This window comes from Thamnophis elegans, chromosome 14 (assembly GCF_009769535.1).
Source record: "Thamnophis elegans isolate rThaEle1 chromosome 14, rThaEle1.pri, whole genome shotgun sequence".
Classification (NCBI taxonomy): domain Eukaryota; kingdom Metazoa; phylum Chordata; class Lepidosauria; order Squamata; family Colubridae; genus Thamnophis; species Thamnophis elegans.
The window spans coordinates 966966-982707 of record NC_045554.1 but is presented as its reverse complement, the minus strand read 5'-3'; the positions used below and the strand labels follow the sequence as shown (position 1 = coordinate 982707).

The 15742-nt window shown below is 51.1% G+C and overlaps 1 protein-coding gene across 1 annotated transcript in view; it reads right to left on the bottom strand.

Moving 5' to 3' along the window:
• Positions 1-848: 848 nt before the first annotated feature.
• The window catches only part of CACNA1H (calcium voltage-gated channel subunit alpha1 H), a 71842-nt gene continuing 56948 nt past the window's right edge, over positions 849-15742 (bottom strand). Inside the window, exons 24-33 of the mRNA XM_032231304.1 lie at positions 12170-12321; positions 11708-11817; positions 11435-11568; positions 11240-11310; positions 7268-7346; positions 6749-6870; positions 5865-6164; positions 5395-5581; positions 4870-5045; positions 849-3466 (exon numbers count right to left, since the gene is read on the bottom strand). Coding sequence (XP_032087195.1) covers positions 2300-3466; positions 4870-5045; positions 5395-5581; positions 5865-6164; positions 6749-6870; positions 7268-7346; positions 11240-11310; positions 11435-11568; positions 11708-11817; positions 12170-12321 — 2498 coding nt within the window. The 3' untranslated portion in view covers positions 849-2299. The remainder of the gene's footprint in view (positions 3467-4869; positions 5046-5394; positions 5582-5864; positions 6165-6748; positions 6871-7267; positions 7347-11239; positions 11311-11434; positions 11569-11707; positions 11818-12169; positions 12322-15742) is intronic.

The following is a 15742-nucleotide window of genomic DNA, read 5'->3' as shown; positions in this document are numbered from 1 at the left end:
TTAATCCTGGAGAAAAGGCCTGTCGGGGGAAAACAGAACAGACACATCTGGCAAGGCCTCCCTCCCTCTGGGGAACGTGTCCTGGGAGAAGGAAGAGGCCCACTCTGGTCGGGCAAGGACCGAAATGGCTTCTTGGCACCAGCCCACCCAGCCTTCCCACAGACGGGGAAAGGAGCTGCGTTTCTTCTGTTGCTTGAACCCGGGACCGCCCGGATGCTTTGAGGAGCTCACCTTGTGTCCACCACTTGGCAAGACTCCAGAGGGAGAAGCAACCTCAGTTTAAGCCTGCCATGCTGGGTTCACCCACCATCAGAAGGGAATCCATAGAGCCCCCAGAGTTTGCGCTGAGATACTGCCAGGGGCCCTTCTGAACTGGAGACGGCGGGGTGCCAGGCCAACCCACTCGGGCCCTGGCAGAAGGCTGCTTCCCATTTCCTCCATTGGCCTGGCATTTTGGCTGTCCCACCCACAGAGCTCCCTTTAAGCCCCCAGCCCAACCCCAGGATTTTACATCAGCTCCAGAAACAAATCTCAGGGGTACCAGCAGGGGACAGTTTCCAGATTTGCTTTTCCTCCATGCCAGATGAAAAAAAAAATCGAGTTTTTCTCTACTTGTCCCATAATGTTTACTTTTTGGGCTGGAACGCAATGGGTTGTGTGTGTGTGTGTGTTTTTCCAGAATTCTGTGGCCTACAAAGAATAAGCCCCAAGCAAGCCAACCTCTGCTGATTGGAGATCTTTAGGATATAATTCCCTGAATGCCGCAAATAAAATTGAAACTTTTAAATAGTTTACTATTTATTTGGTTGTTTTTTTTCTTCTTTTCCTACTGACTTTGGAAATCTCCTTCTTTACTTTTCGTTGTGCACTTTTAAAAGTTCGGATTATTGCAGCGTTTCACCTGAATTCCATAGGAAAACAGAGAGGAGGGGCGGGAGGGAAAGGGGGGGAAAATACAACATCGCTTGAGTATATGTAAAATATTATTATTATTATTATTCATCACCATAAAAAAGAGAGATTCTTTTACCCATAAGAAGAATTAATAACTTAATTGTTATTGCACTGGCTACAATTCAGTAGTGGTTTTGGTTTTTTTTCTTTTTCTTTTCCCCTTTTTGCGGAACGAGGAGGAAGGACCAGAAGAAAGCTGGCAAGGCATGATGTGAGCAGCGAAGGAAAATGAAGGGACGGAGGCCAAACCGAAAAGACGACAGTGGATGTGGTGGTGAGGCCTCCACATCCAACCTACGCAGACATTGCTCCGCTGAGGATCGGACGTGAATGCAGACACGAAACGAAACGGATCGAGTCACCCTCCCACGGGAAGCCTGATCCAGCTGGAACTGGCAGGGTTAAGGGCACCCCACAAGGTAGGGGTCTCCCTCTTTCGACCACTTTAAAACACTGTGGACTTCCACTCCCAGAATCCCCCATTTCTGAGGAACTCTCTCTGGGGACTGAAGTCCACAGGTCTTAACGTTGCCGACTTGGGGGACCTTGGCTCGTAAGGACGGGAAAATGGACGCGAAGGGCGGATCCACTGGTCTTCAGAATGGACGGTGGTTGGTGCACGGTGGTGTAACTAGGTGGAGTGGGGGGCGCTCAGCGCCTCCGGCCGATGTCTCTGGGGTCGTCCTGACGGGTGGGTTTTCTGCAAAAACATGCCCCTGACAGAGAGCTTCCTTGTGGACCTTTCTGGCGATGTGTGTGTGTCTGTCGCGATGTGTCTGCCTGTGATGTATGTGATTTCTTCATTTTTTTCCCTTTTAAAAAAAATCTCAAATACATGTTTTTCTATTTATAGTAACTGCTGATATACAGAACAATATACAACTCGCTTTCTGCCTGTTCACGGGGGCTTCCCGCGGCCGCTTTTCGTGCAATAAGGAAAGGTGCCCTTTCGGAAAAAGGAGTTTTTCTGAACCAACCCCGGGTTGCCTTTAAAAAAGATAAAAGAAAGGTCTGCGACCCCCCTGGAGGGGTCCGAGGCCACGCTGGGTGAGGGGGAAGGGGAGGAAGAGGGAGGAAAAGGAACATTGGAACAGCTTCTCCTTGTGCTGGGCGGGAAGGAAATCGGGCTCCTTCCGGTTACCCCTCAACCTCTTGGGACACCTGGAGCTTCTCTGGGACTTCGGTTCCGTGTCTACACTAACCAGACCTTCACAGTGAGGAGAAACCGAGGGTCTTGGGGTCAGCATCAGCCGTGGAGAGGGTGGCTTTCCAACCTGTTCTCCTCTTCGAAGCCACATGTGGTGGCAAAGCCCTTAAAGTTCACCAAAGACCACCCCCATGGAAGCTATACCGGCTCGTCCACACCCTCTTCTGTGTTGCTTGGGGTCCCTGGAACCTGTCCGTGTTGCGGGAGGGGACATTTCTTGCCCCCTCCGAGTCCTTCTTGGTTTGCCTCAGAGGGGTCACCCTGAGTCTCTGGGGGGTCTGTTTGTGGCAGCTCTGGGCCCTCTGGTGGGGAGTCCACAGAGGGCCCCGCAGATTGGTTGCTCTCCGAGAGGTGTTTACAGGTTTCCCCCATGGAACCAGGGTCCGTCGGCTTGTAGGAGAAGTTCGGGATGGTTAAATGTTCCCCTCGGCAGGCTGGGGGTGCCCGGCGGTCTGCCTTGCAGGCCAGTTCTCCAGGCTGACCCTCGGCCAGCTCCAAGGAGTCCCTGTAGGCCGTGGATTCACAGGAGGGCGTCCTCCGTCTCAGCAGGCTGTTCTCAGAGGCTTTGTTGCGCGTCGTGGTGGCGCTGCTGTCTTCCTCCATGGGAGGGTCGATAGAGATGCAGGGAGGGCTCATTTTCTTCTTCCTCCGGATGCCATGCAGGTACTCGGACTCCGACTGCATCTGGAGAGGCAGCCTCCTCCTTTCAGAGGACTCTGCGAAGCCGCGATCCCCGTGGCCGACCGAAGGGCAGATCTCGATGGAGTGCCGTCGCTGGTCATCCGCCCACGTCGGCTTGGCCAAGAACCCCCGGGTGTCCACGCTGTAGAACTTCTTCAGGTCCTTCTCCTTGCCCTTCCCCATGGTCAAGCTGGTTGTGCTGCAATTCCTGAAGGGGACAGGAGATGGCGCCGGGGAGACGAAAGGGGAGTCCGAGCAGTCCCGGCTCTCCAGCTGCGCCCCCCAATCCCCGGCAGAGCTGTTGATGTGGCTGACCTCTTCGTCCGCCAAGTCGGAGGACTCGAAGAGGGAGCTGTCCAGGAGGCTGCTGTGGGTGGACCTCCTCTCTGAGATGTTGTGCTGGCTGAAGTTGTCCCTGGCGGTCTGGATGCTTGAAGGGCATGGAGGGGAGGGCTGGGCAAGGGGAGGACTGCCTGGGAGGGATGTGGGGGCTGGGGGTGGCTGAGGGGCCCCCAAAATACTGTGAGACAACTTTTTCAGGGGTGGGTTTTCACGCATCTCTCCCTGGGCGCAGGGCTTTGACTCCACCGCTGAGCTATCCAAGGAGTCCTTCCGGACGGCCTCCTGCAAAACGAAGAGATTGAAAACAGTAAGCATGTCCAACCCAAGGAGGCCCTACGCATCCAAGAAGGGCTCCATGTTTCGAGACAATTGGGGTCCTGTCCTCTCTGGGGGTCTCCTCCCTGAAGCCTTGAATCAACATGGGAATCTAGGGTCAAAGTGGGACCTTCCCCGGGAAACCCCCCTTGCATGGAAGTGACTTCTCTGAAGCCACTTGCAGATGCCTGGAGCAGCCGGTCCAACCCTCGGCCCCCTGAGCACGCCAGCTTCTACCTGCACAGACCAAGAGTATCACAGCGGCATTGCCTCTCAGGATGTGGAAGAGCTGGAGGCGGAGGGGCCCGATCCAGCAGTTGGCTGCCTCATGAGTCAGAGAGCAGTTGAGGGTCTGCTGACTCAACAAGAGCCATATGGGAATGAATGGCAAGGGGCCGTTTCCAGACACAGGACCCAGGCTGGGGTCACACTGGAAGCATCTCTCCCTCTCCTTTGATCTCTGTCCTGAACTCTGGGCTTCCTCCTGCATTGTCTCTGCTCTACAGCCCTTGACTCCACTTTGTCCTAATCAGAATAGAGCTGGAAGGGCCCTTGGGCCCTTGAAGAGTGTTCGGAGACTGCAGTTGGTCCAGAATGCAGCCGTGCGAGCGATATCGGGTGTACCTCGGTACACCCGTGTTACATCTATCCTCCGTGAGCTGCACTGGCTCCCTATTAGTCTCCGGACGCGCTACAAAGTGCTGGTGATTACCTTTAAAGCCCTACATGGCACTGGACCTGGATATCTGAGAGACCGTCTCCTGCTACACACCTCCCAACGTCCGAAAAGAACCCACAGGCTGGGCCTCCTCCGGGTGCCGTCGGCCGGACAATGCCGACTGGCGACCACTCAGGGGAGAGCCTTTTCTGTAGCTGCTCCGGCTCTGTGGAACGATCTACCAGCAGAGATCCGGACCCTTCACACTCTCGTGGCCTTCCAAAAAGCCACCAAGACCTGGCTGTTCCGACAGGCCTGGGGTTGCTGATTTCCAAATCAGGTTCAACCCCCAGTTAAACCGAATGTATGTTGTGTTTTTCAAATTGTTTATTTTGTTTGTATTCTCCCCCTGTGTGTTATTTTACTTCATTTTGTATTTGTAAGCCGCCCGGGGTCCTCATTAAACCCATTAAATTGTGAATTGCGAATTGGAGGTCTTCTAGTCCAGCCCTCTGCTCAAGCAGGAGACCCTATACCACTCCAAACAAGTGGCTGTCCAGTCTTCTCTTAAGAATCTCCAGCGATGGAGCATCTTCTGAAGGTCAGCTGCGCTTCCTGGACCTGAAGACATTTCCCGTCCTCTCCGTGGGCTCTCAAGCACCTTTCTGCCTCCCCCCAAAACTAGAGAGCGCCCAGAGACCGGGAAGCTGACCTGTCTGTACAGCAGTCTGTTGAAACTGGGGGTGCGAGGGGCAGGGCGAGGGGGTAGAAGCTTCCACGGAGCTCCCATGTTGTGGCCAGGAGGGGGCGTTGTTGGGCGGAAGGCCAGCTGTGGGATCCTCAATGACGAAGTGACCACCGGCTGAGAATGGATGGATGTGACGGACCCTGGAAGAGCAAGGAAGGAAATTATTCCTCAGAAACTCTTTCTTTCATCCAAAGCTGAGCAAATGTCTGAAGGAAACATCTTGTTTCCCCTGGTGACCTTTTGGGGTCTTTCCACCGTCTCCAGAGTGGAGCCCTTCATCTTGGCAGAGAGAATGTTTGCCTTTCGGTGGAAAACATCCAGCCATTCATAGCATCTCCATAAGTGCCTGCTCAAAACAATGTTATCCCCTTTTATCCTGAACCCCGTGCCATGCTTTGGCGCCAGAGGTCTTCCTTTGGAAGTTGTGTACACACTACAACTTAAACCGCTTGGCAGGAATCTCAGCAGGCCCGGATCCTGGTGCCTTACCTCGAGGTGACCTGTAGGAGAAGGCTTCTAACTCCCCTTCGTGGAGTGGGAAGGGGGGTTTGGCAGGCATCACAGGACGGAACATGTAGCTGTCATTGGGCAGCGAATGCATCCTTGCCACCGAGATCTTGCGGAGAGTCAGGAGGTTCTGGGGGTCCCTCAGACCACCAGCAGCAGCAGAAGCTCCCTGAAAGGCAGCAAGAAAGGAGGTTGAGATTTTGGGGAAATTGGGAACCGGTAATTCCGGGCAGCTTTGAGATACGTTCATGGCAGGATGGTCAGCCAACTGCATTTCTGGATGAGTGGAGGTGCAGAAAAGTTCTTCAGTTTGACTTGTGTAAAGCCCAACAGGTGTCCGAAGAGGAGGAATGGGGAAAGATCCCATAGATATGACCCCAAAGAGGCCCATCCCCTTTCTTTTCCACACCTGGGGAGGGAGGTTCCTTCAGACTCCTTCTCTGGCAATTTACCATGACTTGATGCTTCACCAGCAGGGGTGAACCCCCCTTGGAAGGGGTCTGTCTCCCATCCATGGTCCTTTCTGGTGTGCTGATCCCTCTGGACATCTCCAGCTCGATTTCAGCGTCCATCTCGGCATCTTCCTTCGCCTCCTTGTTGCTTTCCTCCAAGTGCTTCATCAGAACAGCCACCACCACGTTGACCAGGACGAACTGGGCGATGAGGACGAAGGTGACGAAGTACAGAGGGGAGATGAGAGGCAGGTAGCTGAGACAGTGCTTGTCATCCCGGTGGCATTCCCGGAGAGTGTCCTGGAAGAGGGACACGAGAGCAAGGTTTACTTCAGGTGGACGGGTCAACTGAGAAGAAATCTTAATGTCTTCCTACGTTTTCTCCCAAAGATTCAGGATTTAGAGGTGAGCAAACATGGAGCTTCATTGAGCAGTAATGGAACTAAAGACCCATCTGCCCATCAATGGCCAACTAGCAGTCTTTGGGAGCTAATATGGGTGAAATGGATGGAAAAGCTTTCCCCAAACTCATAGCAACTTCGGTGGCATCTCTAGGCACTTATGGCCATCATGGTGAATGTCCCCTGTGGGTTTTCTCATTCCTTTTTCAAGGGATACAGACCGGTGGCTCTCATTAAATGGAGACCAGGACTTCCACAGATTAAGCTTTACTTTCCCTCAGAATTGGGCATTTCTCTATTTTGGTCTTGACGTTCATTTTTGGCAAATAATACACAAAGCGGGTGAAGCCAGGTGGCCTTGAGTCTTCTCTACCTCCATTGTTGGAGATGAATGCCATGGTCCCCCCCAAACTGCCTCTCAGGGTGACGTCTAAAGTCAACTTAAAGTACAGCCATGGTCAGAAAGTGACGTGGAGGTCTTACCTTCATGATCCCATTCCAGTTGTCCCCAGTTGATACCCTAAAGAGGGTGAGGAAGGCCATTCCGAAGTTGTTGAAGGTAGCATGCCGACTGAGGCCTTCACAAGGATTTTCCTCACTGCAGTCTACGAAAGAGCAAGGGGATGAGTCCACTCTTAGCTACAAGCTTGGAGAAAGTCAAATGATGGCTTGGAGGTAGCTGGGCGTCCCATCATCTGACTCCCAACATTCTGTTTTCTGAAGAGCACCTTCTCCTCTCCTCTTCATTTGCTCCCCTGGGATTCATTCGGACCCTCCCCATGCTTCTCTGGAGGTACCCACCAGATTCTGGCATCCCCTTTGCCCGCTTGCCTGGTCAGTGGTGGGAGCTTAGTTGAGCTGGACAATGGCAAGGTTGGGGGGTTCTCTCACCTTAAGGAAGCCATGGGAACATCTGGCTACGTTCCTCCCTTTCAGCAGAGATAGTCTGGCTGGCATATTAACAGGGTCACCAAGCAACAGAAAAAGGAGAAGATGACTCACCTAACTTCCCAAACAATTCCACCCCCAGGGCAGCGTAGATGAAAAAAAGGAGCATAAATAGCAGGCCGAGGTTCCCCACCTAGGAAAGGAGATGGTCAGAAAGTCAAGAGGTTAAGCTGACGTCACAGAAGGATGTTTATCTTGCTCAGGTGGGACTTCCAGCCTTAGCCAGAAGCAGTGGAGCTTCCCCCAGCCTGGTGTCCCCTGGGCAGCTCTAGAGAGGATGGGCAGTGACTCAGGCAAACATAACTGGGGGAACGAAGGTGTCCTTGCATCTTACATCCACCTGAGTCTGTTGGAGAAGGAGCCAGATCTTCACTAAGAGAAAGGTAGGAGCTCAAACTACACCTGCACAGTGATTATCCAGTTTGCACGTCTCCCCAAAGCTTGCAACGGCCTGAAGTATTAGAACAGTGTTTCTCAACCTTGGCTACTTGAAGATGTCTGGACTTCAACTCCCAGAATTCCCCAGCCAGCGAATGCTGGCTGGGGAATTCTGGGAGTTGAAGTCCAGACATCTTCAAGTGGCCAAGGTTGAGAAACACGGTATTAGAAGGATGTGCCCTGTCTCTTTGGGCCACCTTCAACAGAGCCTAAGGCGGAGCATGAAGGACATCCTTGGTCGACCATGACTGGTGAACCTGGGCTGGGTGTACAGCTAAGAGACTTCCCGAGGGTTGGACATTGGCATTGGTCTCTTCAGAGGAAATTCCCAGAGCTTAGACTGGTAAAGAGAGCCCTGGAGAAATGGGAGTCAAGTCTTGGGGGGCAGATAGGGCGCAATCCCATCATGAGGTCCTTCCTAAGGCAGCATTCCCTGTATGATGCAACCTGAGACACGTGAAGGATCCTGGACACCAAGAGAAAAGAGCCAGCTACCAGAATAACAGAATCACAGAGTTGGGAGGGACCTTGTAGGTCATCTAGTCCAGCCCCCCGCCCAAGCAGGAGACCCTACACCATTTCTGATGGCCGTCCAGTCTCTTCTTGAAAGCCTCCAGGGATGAAGTTCTCACAACTCCTGTATTCACAACCCTTTTCCCCTTGTGGAGGGCTCCTCGATGCACTCGGTGCTCGCTGGTTTTCCTGCAGACATCTCATAACCCAAACTAGATAGCATCATCAGTGCTAGGAGGGAGTGGGGTTTCAGGGAGGAGGAGGAGGAGGAGGATTGTGGGGTCCTTGGTGCTCTCTGAGCTTGCTGGTTTTACCACAGACGTCTCCCTGACCCAAACTAGTGCTTTTGGGTCGTGAAACATCTGCAAGGAAATCAGAGAGCAGGAGGGGCCCCTCATTCCAACCCTGAGCTACAAATATTCTCCTGCTCTGGGTGTCTCTTTCCCCTTCTTGCTTGTGATTGCGAAGCCCCAGGCAAGAGGACTTCCTCCCATCCTACATAATTATCAGCTCTTCTTCCTCGGAGCTCTGCAGACAAGTGCCTGGAAGCAGAAGTGGCCGTTCTCCTGCTGGGAACCTTCAGCCACTTGAGAGGATGACAATGTTGGGGCTTAACAAGGGTGTGAGGCACTTCAGGAAACAGCGGTTTCCTTAAGAGAGAGAGGGAGAGGGAAGGAGGGAGGGAGGGAGGGAGGGAGAGAGAGAGAGAGAGAGAGAGAGAGAGAGAGAGACAGAGACAGAGACAGAGACAGAGACAGAGACGGTGGCGACTAAATTACAGTGACGTCCAGCCTGCTGCTTTTAGGGGACATAAAAAGAGGAGCTGAGTCTCTTCTCCAAGCTCCAGGTTAAGGGTGGAGGTCCATTTTAAGGACCACTCAGGAGCCCTTGGAGTCCCCCAGATCTGCCACCTGCTACCTGCAAGGTTTAGGGGAGAGAAGCTCATGGAGCCCACCTACCTCCCCTGTTTTCTGGGGAGTAGCCAGTGGGCAGAGGTGGAGACACTGCTCTCCTCTTGGATTTGGGTTTACAGGACTGTAGAAATGATGATTTTTCCAGCCTGCTGGTGCCTGAGCAGTTAACCCTTGGAAAACCCCCATTTCCTGGGAAATCCTCAGCTGCTCTCCCCCAGCACAGGGCCAGGTGGCAGGCCGGATGTGCGGAGAGGCCTCATCCGAAAAGGGGAAGAGGGGTGAAGAGAGGGGGGAGGGGAGTGGTGCTGGTGAGGATCAGGGAGGGCAGCGTTTCAATGGACGGGGAGGGATTGGACTTTTATTTTGGTTTTGTTTTGGGAGGGGGGGGGAGGAGGAAGAGAGGATCTATCGGCATTTTTTCCCATCCTTGTCCCACTATCTCTCCAGCACATGGGCTGCCTGCAAATGAATTCCAGAGGGAGGGCAGAGTTCCTCTGGCCTGTTTTTGTCCCCAGATGCTCCTTCCCAGCTCATCCTCAAGTTGATTGCTTGAGCTTTTGGTGCAGGCTTAATCTGAGCCCCCTTGCCCCCCCCAGAAGGCTTTTAGGGAGATGCAAAAGGCAGACCCTCTTCTTGCCCCCTCCGTGGCTGGTGTGTGTGTGTGTGGGAGAGGGAGGGGGGAGAGGGAATGAGGGAGGGAGATGATAGATAGATAGATAGATAGATAGATAGATAGATAGATAGATAGATAGATAGATATAATAGGATAGATAGGTAGATAATAGAGAAGATAGATATAGATAGATAGATAGATAGATAGATAGATAGATAGATAGATAGATGATAGATAGATAGATAGATAGATAGATAGATAGATAGATAGATAGATAGATAGATATAATAGGATAGATAGGTAGATAATAGAGAAGATAGATATAGATAGATAGATAGATAGATAGATAGATAGATAGATAGATAGATGATAGATAGATAGATAGATAGATAGATAGATAGATAGATAGATAGATGGATGATAGGTAGGTAGGTAGGTAGGTAGGTAAGTAGATAGATAGATAGATGATAGATAGATAGATAGATGATAGATAGATGATATAGATAGATGATACATAGATAGATGATAGATGATAGATAGATAGATAGATAGATAGATAGATAGATGATAGATAGATAGATAGATAGATAGATAGATAGATAGATGATAGATAGATAGATAGATAGATAGATAGATAGATAGATAGATGATAGATAGATAGATAGATAGATAGATAGATAGATAGATAGATAGATGGATGGATGATAGGTAGGTAGGTAGGTAGGTAAGTAGATAGATAGATAGATGATAGATAGATAGATAGATAGATGATAGATAGATGATATAGATAGATGATACATAGATAGATGATAGATAGATAGATAGATAGATAGATAGATAGATAGATAGATGATAGATAGATAGATGATAGATAGATAGATAGATAGATAGATAGATAGATAGATAGATGATAGATAGATAGATAGATAGATAGATAGATAGATAGATAGATAGATAGATAGATAGATAGATATGCCTTGCCTGGCTGGAGAGCATCTTCCGAAAAGCATCTCGCTGGCTGTGGGTTTTGCCTCCTTCCCCACTGTGGGGTGGGGTGGGGGTGTTTCAGAGCATTAGGAGACTTTCTGGGGATGGCTCTCCTCTGCTCCAGAGGCATGGGCAGAGTGCAAAGGGACCCCTGGCATTTCATGCCACGAGAACATCTATTCCGTGGCATCCCAGAGGGGAGACCCTGCCTCGTTTTTCGTTGATGTGAGTGCAAAAAAGGAAGCCAGCTTTGGAAAAAAAGGGCCTCAGAACTTGTGGACTCAAAGGCGTTGGCTCCTTATCTCAAGGGCTGAGTTAAAAGGGGAAAAAACAAGAGGACAACATTTTGAGCTGCTGGAAGTGTTGTCCTCAGTGCTGTTGGGAAATAATGTGTCAATATATTCCTCTGGGCATGTAATTTTTTCTCTCTTGGGGCGAGACAAAATGGAACATTTTTGGAAAGCTGGAGGCTTGGGAGTTGAAAATATATCAGGAGGAGGAGGAGGGGGTGATGTTTAGAAGAGAAAGGAAGATTAACATCTGCACAGCTGTTGGGTTTACCTGGGGGAGGGCTTGAACCACTGTGTCCAGCAACGCCCGCATCCCCGTGGCCATTTTCAGCAGCTTCAGCACTGGAAAGCAAAGGGAAGGGCTGTCGGTGAAGAATGGAGCCTCCCCGTTCAGGCGTAGCCTACCTCCCAATGGCAGCTACTCCTGGGATACTCAGAAAGACCCTCCCTCAGAGAAGCCCCTCACCTCTAGCAATTCTCAGCACCCTCATGATGCGGATAATGGTGGGGTTGATGGGCAGTGCGGCGTTCATCTCGATCTCCTCCAGAGTGATCCCCATGATGGACAGCAGGACGATGGCCAGATCCAGCTGGTTCCACCTACCAGGAGGCAGGAGCGGGAGGGGGGGGGCGAGGCACCGGGGGGCCGAGCTCATTCAGCAGCCTGCAATTGGGGCGATACCACCACCCCCACCCCCCCTTCCCCAAATGACATCACCACCACCATCCCATCTCCAACCTGTCCTTGAAGAACCTCCGGAAGCCAAAGGCCACCAGTTTCAAGATGGCTTCGACCACGAAGACGAAGGTGAACAAGTAGTTGCAATATTTCAGGGCCTCTTCTAGAGACTGCAAGGAAACACAGGAGGGGGTGGGTGGGTGGGCTGCTTGTTAGGGTCCACCGGGGTCTGTGCAAAAGGAATGGAGGTATGGGATCTCCTGCAGCAGTTGGCAGATGTAGGCATCTCAGGGGACCTCTGGACGAAGCATCAGCTGCCCTGACCTTCAGCGTGGAAGTTCCACCAGGATCCATCCAGGACTTTCCTGCTGCCTGCCTTCTGAAGAAGCTGCACCAGCTCCTGGCACTCAGCCCTTGGCTTCCAGACCCCCCGGGACCACGTGCCTGCTCCTGGCTTGCTCCTGAACTGCCAGTCCTGGGCACCACCAGGGCTACGGGGGAGTCAAGAGAGGCTGCCTTTACCTTGGGTTGATCGAAGTGCTCCATGGACATCGTGATGACATTGACCCCAATGATAAAAGTGATGAAGAGGTCCAGATAATGGCTGGTGCAGAGCGAATGGATGTATTTCCGGGCAGGTGAATAATCGGCGTAGTACGGACGCCGCTGAGCTTCTGCAGGAAAAAACCCAACAGGGACCCATCAGCTTCTGGCAGCCTCCTCGGCCTTCTCCAACACAAGCCATGCTGGCACGCAAAACCATGCGAGTTTTGTCCAAGGGGCATGCAGTCCACGGCTCCGTGGATTGTGGGTTTTGTAGTCAAAGCCACCCAGAGGCTCCTCCTCTGCCCACCAAGACATGGAGATGGACTCTGTTGTGCTGCAGAGTCCCTGGACATGAGGTGAAGGTTTGCAAGATCATGAAACCTTTGTCTTAAAAGGCTGGGGCCCTGCCTGTCCCAAAACTAAGATTTGGGTGGGATTATTGGGGTATCTTATGAAAGCAAACCCTTAAAACAAGAGATGGAGCAGAGAAACGATAGATTACGAAGAGCCTCCACTCTCTTTCAAATGTGAGGAGGACAACACAGCTTTCCCCAAGCTGGTGCTCTTCAGGGACATTGGGGTTCAGTGCCCATAATTCCTAGGCAGCGAGGATTATGGGGGATGAAATCTAAAGCATCTCAAGGCATCCGACTGAGGAAACCTGGCACAAGAATGAAAAAGTAGAAATCTCGTACTGGAGGCTTCATTTAGATCAGAGGTGCAACTTCAAGACTTGTGGACTTCAACTCCCAGAATTCCCCAACTGGCCAGGGGGATTCTGGGAGTTAGAGTCCACAAGTCTTGAAGTTGCCAAGTTGGGAGACCGCTGGCTGGTCTAGATGATTTGTTGGTCTTAGCATTGTGGTGTCGTTTAGGACTTTGTTCACCCCTTTGGGGAATCCTCTCAAAAATTCAGAATTCTGCCTGTCATTCTCAGGCCGAGGGAGTCCGATCTTCCCCATTTGATTCTGGGAGATGCAGGCAGTTGGTTGTTAGAAGAAGGGGGGAGGGAGGAGAAAAAGGCTGGGTGAGCTGGAGTTAGCCTCCTAATTCCTCCAGGGGCCCACCTACTCATTTGCAACCCTCTGCTTCCTCCCCTCGACCCTTTTAATGCTTCCCAGCTGATTGTTACACTGCCAAGGATTTTGCTGATGCAAGACAACGGACCGATCGGAATCTGCAAGCAGGACTAATCACATCAAAAGGGAGCCGACTGACTGGTAACTCTTCAGCCATTAATCCCTCCCTTCCCTCCATGGCTAAAAGGGACATTTAAGTGTGTTTGTGTGTGTTTCCCAGGCAAGCCATTCAAAAGCCTCGCAAAGCAAGGTTTCCTCTCTCCTGCCTGGCTGCCTTTGAGCTCTCAGGATAATTGGGTACAGTCTGTCCATCAGCTCCCGAAGAATGCGGCGAGCGGGGCTAATCCTGGCAGCAAGGGGTGGATTTTGATAGGGGTCGAGTGGGTGAGGGGCTGGTTAAGAGGCACAGCTGCTGTGAGAGCTCTGCTTGAGCACCGGGTGAAGAGGGGAAGGAGCCCAAAAAGTGAAGGGCTGCTCCCCAGGGGAGGAGAACCGAGTAAGAATATACTGAGTTTCCCAAAGGGGCTTTTTCGAACGGCAACTTGGCCTTGTTGTTCCTTGAAAGACATTTCGCTTCTCATCCAAGAAGCTTCTTCCATTCTGACCAGATGATGACCGCAAGGAATATAAATCCTTCCGCCCTCCACCGTTCAGTCAGAACTGAAGAAGCTTCTTGGATGAGAAGTGGAACGTCTTCGAGGGAAAACAAGATCCGGTTGCCTTTTGAAAAAGCCCCTTTGGGACAACCGTGACCGGGAGGACTGAGAATCTCCAAAGACAACATGCTGGGATGTGATCTGAGCAGCTCACAGTGAAGATTTTCTAGGTTTGGGAAGCCCTCGATTTCCCTCCTGGAGCTCTTGGGTAGCACAAAGGATTCTGGACTCAAGTCAGAGTCACTAACCAATGTATGTGTTGGAAGCTTGGATCTCAAGCCCTGGCGCCATATCTCTTGGTCACCGCCAAGGCCTCGGAGCAAGAGCATCAAAGGAAACTCCAAGCTCAGAAGGTATTTTGAAGGTGGCAGTAACCACCTGCCTCAGCATTGTCTCAGGGAACCCAGAAGAGCTCATGCTGGTCCATCAGTCCCTATGAACCATCTCTCGTTGACCTTGGGAATTCTATCTGGTCCCTCACCTTGTGGGAAAGAGAGGTTCACGGGGAGCTCTCCATGGTGCTGCATCTCATGTTCCACCTGTCCCATTTTGCCCTTTTGGGGCAAATGTCCAGCGTGTTTTCATCCCATCTTTGCTTCTTTCTCTTCTGATCCTTTGCTGTTGGTTGACCCCATTAGCTTCTAACTCATCCAGGTCAACAGCTACCCATACACTTCCTGTCTTTGAAACACTGGACGGTGGTTCTTGCTGAGTGTTAGGGGTCTTTTGGGGCTTACTCTTACCTTGTAGGTGCTGTGATGATGTCCTAAAGTCTACCTAGTGTTTCTGAGAGGAACAATCCTAATGACCACATTGGCTAATCCCTGATCTCCTTAAGGAAAGCCTTGATGAATTCTCAACATGCTCCTCCAGGGTTCTCCAGAAAATAATCTGAAGGGCAACTTCCCATGAGGTCATGGCCTGCAGATCGCTAGAACTACAATATTCCTAGATGAAGAGAGGGGAATTAGGGGAATTATATAGCCCAGGATACTGGATAGGTTCCAGTTCCAGGTAAATGTGTTGCTTTAATAGAGATACATGACAAAGTAGTGATCTCCTTCTGACAAAGAGGTAGAACACATAGACATGACACACAAGCTGAAGAAAAAGGACACCATGGATCTTGGTTGATCTCCCAAGTAGGTCAGAGGCAAGCAGAAGGTCTGGAGAGATCCCCAGCATGTGAGGAGAAGGAACATGCAGTCCCGGCTTGGGAACATGTTACATTGAAAGTACACTGACGACATAGGAAAAAAGCATGACATCCACACCACACCACGTTCCACTCTGCATGCAACGTCCATTAGAAGAGATGCCAACTCATGCACTTCAGAAGGGGGATACAGAAGGTTCTGGGGGAGACATAGGCTGTTTGGGGAACATAACTGCCCTCTTGGTTATGGGGGTCATAGAACCAATGCACAGTCCCAAGGAAGCCAATGCTTACGCTGTTGCACAGACAAATAGGGGACAAGCTGAGGCCATGTATTATTCTAAATACTTTTCGGTTCCCTTCTGCCTAGTTTTATGAAGCTTAAGGCTGGGTCAAAAGCTCATGGGGATCGTGGCAGGAACCTGGGGTCAAGATTCCACCTGAGAATCAGATCTCTTTGGGCATAGAATGTGTCCCTGTTATCAGAAACTTCCAGGTCTTCTACTCATCACCATTGGATGGTGGAAAATATGGACACATGTCATGTGCAACATATGTTCCGGGTGCCATCCCTTGTTAGCCGGTAGAAACGGGTCTTCTCTGACTTTCTTCCATGGTCCAATATACTTCCCTACATGCTTGGCTTTCAAAAGCCAAT